Source organism: Penaeus monodon, unplaced genomic scaffold (genome assembly GCF_015228065.2).
Source record: "Penaeus monodon isolate SGIC_2016 unplaced genomic scaffold, NSTDA_Pmon_1 PmonScaffold_4419, whole genome shotgun sequence".
Classification (NCBI taxonomy): Eukaryota; Metazoa; Arthropoda; class Malacostraca; order Decapoda; family Penaeidae; genus Penaeus; species Penaeus monodon.
In genome coordinates, this window is record NW_023659241.1 from 15,078 (window position 1) to 17,796 (window position 2,719).

At 34.8% G+C, this 2,719-nt stretch overlaps 1 protein-coding gene across 2 annotated transcripts; it reads right to left on the bottom strand.

Moving 5' to 3' along the window:
* Nucleotides 1-365: 365 nt before the first annotated feature.
* Nucleotides 366-2,501, bottom strand: LOC119570914. 2 transcript variants are annotated; one of them, XR_005228486.1, is made up of 3 exons: nt 2,478-2,501; nt 2,129-2,285; nt 366-1,295 (listed from the first exon to the last, which is right to left on the bottom strand). XR_005228486.1 is itself a non-coding variant. In XM_037918460.1 (2 exons), the coding sequence occupies exons 1-2, from the start codon at nt 2,323-2,325 to the stop codon at nt 1,067-1,069; spliced, it is 426 nt and encodes a 141-aa protein (XP_037774388.1). In that variant the 5' UTR covers nt 2,326-2,345; the 3' UTR covers nt 366-1,066. The 2 variants fall into 2 exon arrangements, 1 of the variants encoding a protein (XP_037774388.1); XM_037918460.1 differs by lacking the exon at nt 2,478-2,501 and having other exon boundaries at nt 2,129-2,345.
* Nucleotides 2,502-2,719: the final 218 nt, after the last annotated feature.

Here is a 2,719-nt window from a genome sequence, read left to right on the forward strand (position 1 = left end):
TGAACCAAAAAGGAAACAATCTATTGATTTGAAAACAACAAAATGGAAAAAAAAAAATAGCTTTAGAAAGTACAAAAAAAAAAAAAAATCTTTAAAAAAATCAAAATAAGGAAAAAGGAACTTTAACTTTGGCTTTGAAGAAATAAACAACAAACCTCTAGCTTTGAAAATAACATAAAACAAATAAACTGGCTTTCAGAATTAAAACAAACAATAATCTACCAACCCCCCAAAATAAATGAACAATGAAATGTAAAGCAATTAATTACACCTAATATAAAATAATAATAATAATAATAAAACAAAATTAAACTCTGAATAAAAAGAAAGGCTTGTTAGGAAAAAAATAATCATAAAAAAGGTTATTGAAAATATATCACATCTTCTTAACTATTTCAGAGAGCACATCCACAACTTCCTCTCGCATCCTCTTCATGAGCTCTAAAACTTCTCTCATAATTTCATCTAAAACTTCTCTCATAATTTCATAGTGACGCTGGTCACTCTCCCTCAAAAAGACTACCGTCTCACTCTCCTTGGCCTGTCGCCTCTTCCTTTGTCTCCGTGCTGGTGGTGGCACTTCCAAGTGTGAGGGTCCAGGTATGGGATCAGCCACAGGGTCAGCACTAGCCACAGGGTCAGGGTCATCAAGGTCTTCATCCAATTCATCTGGTCGATGAATGTGAATCCCCTTGGCTGTGGCTGTTACTGGAAAGTCAATATCATGCTGACCCCCTATCAGTTACTTCATCTCCTTGAAAACTGAAATTTACTGGGACCTCTCCCAGACATTTCATTATTGGCTTTCGCCTTCTTAAAGTCATCCTGTAGACCCTTCCACTTACGCTGAAGTTTCTCAGGATGGAATCTCTTCCCAAAAATCACCGTCATCCTCTGGGCCAATTTCTGCTAAAGCAACCTTTTCTTCCCTTTTGTTAAATTAATCCTTTCCTGCAACTCTGCTATCGAGGAAGGCAATGGGTTATAATTCTTTTGCAGATATTCCTGCATAAGATTTATAAAAAATTTGGTTTCATTTTTAGTGAAACCCTCGGCTTCCTCGATTTCACTTGGTTCTACACCAACAACCCGCTCTGGGGAAGTAATTGGTGTAGATACCAAGGAAGATGGTGAAGTGGATGTTGAGGGAAGAACTGGATTTAAGCAAGTAGGAAGAGCATGTGGGTGACATGGTAGCATGAGAAGGCGATGTGGTTCCGGAGGAGACAGCAGGAAAGTTCTGATAGGCAAAGACTGGTTTCCCAAGTACCCTGCGAGGGTATACTTCAACTGTTCTGCAAAATGAAATACACACATCAATAATTGATTCCTATAATAGATATATATATACATATAAATACATTTATACATACATATACATATATATCTACATATATATTTACATAAACATACATATATCTATCTATCTATCTATCTATCTATCTATATATATCTATATATATCTATATATATCTATATATATGCATATACATACATATATATCTATATCATATATATACATATCTAAATACTTATATACATATATATACATATATATATATATATATTATATATATAAATTATATATATGTATGTGTAAATATAAATATATAAATATATATAAAACATCTTTTTGTCTGTCTGTCTGTCTATATAAAGTCCACTGCAATTAGATAGGGTTCTGGGGAAAAGCCCTAAGTTAGGAATTTGTTTAATTCAATCAGTTATGTTTGTGGATTCCCTAGGAGGTAAGGTCGCTTTGTAAACATTACCAATACTTGCATTTATATAGTTTGTGAGAGGAATTGACACAATTCATCCATAAAAGTGTGGATAATTGATAGAAGGATTAATAACTGCAAGGTTGGATGAATGTGTGAAACTAAGAAACTAACAATGAAGCTATCCCATATATATGTAAATGTACATACTTAGATGTAAAACTATACCATATTTTGAAGATATACTTATTAATGAGTTATTACAATAACCTATATCAGGAACATTTCAAGAATATTGTAGTTTATCATATGATCTGGTCTTCTTTATTTATTTCAATCTTTATTTATTGTTTTTTTTTTTTTTCTATAGAAACGTATATAGTAAACCAAAACACAACCCAACTCACCGTGGTAGCCACTCGAGAGCCCATTCCACTGTTAACTCCTGGTCTGCAAAATACCTCTCAGGAAAATCGGTGCTTCTACGGTACACCACCGAATTTTCTGGGAATGGCACTGAACCATCTGCATCCAGCCAATAATTATTATCGTGATCTTTGAACACTGGAAAGACAAATGCGTCTGCGTCACAAACTTTTCCCATGTAAACATTCGTTATATAATAACAATAACTACACACTGCAGATTTTATCTGTTTCATAAACTTACTCTGACACATAAGTAACTAAATGTGCAACAAAAGACACGAAAATAGCATTAAATAATAACAACACAGCGTCATATAAGAAGACTCACCAACAATTTTCTCGACGACTTCCATTATCTCTGTTTGTAAACAAACGCCTTTGTGACGTCATCTCGTCTTGGTTGCCCCGCTGCGAACCAGGGCGGGGTGGACGAGATGGACAACTTATCCATGAAGCGAAGACAGGGCTTCCGAACGGTCAAAACATCTTATCCAACTTGTTGTTGGATGAGGAGTTCCGAACGCAGCATAACTTCAGCCCTAGGGGTTCTAGAGAGTAGGGTGATACCAC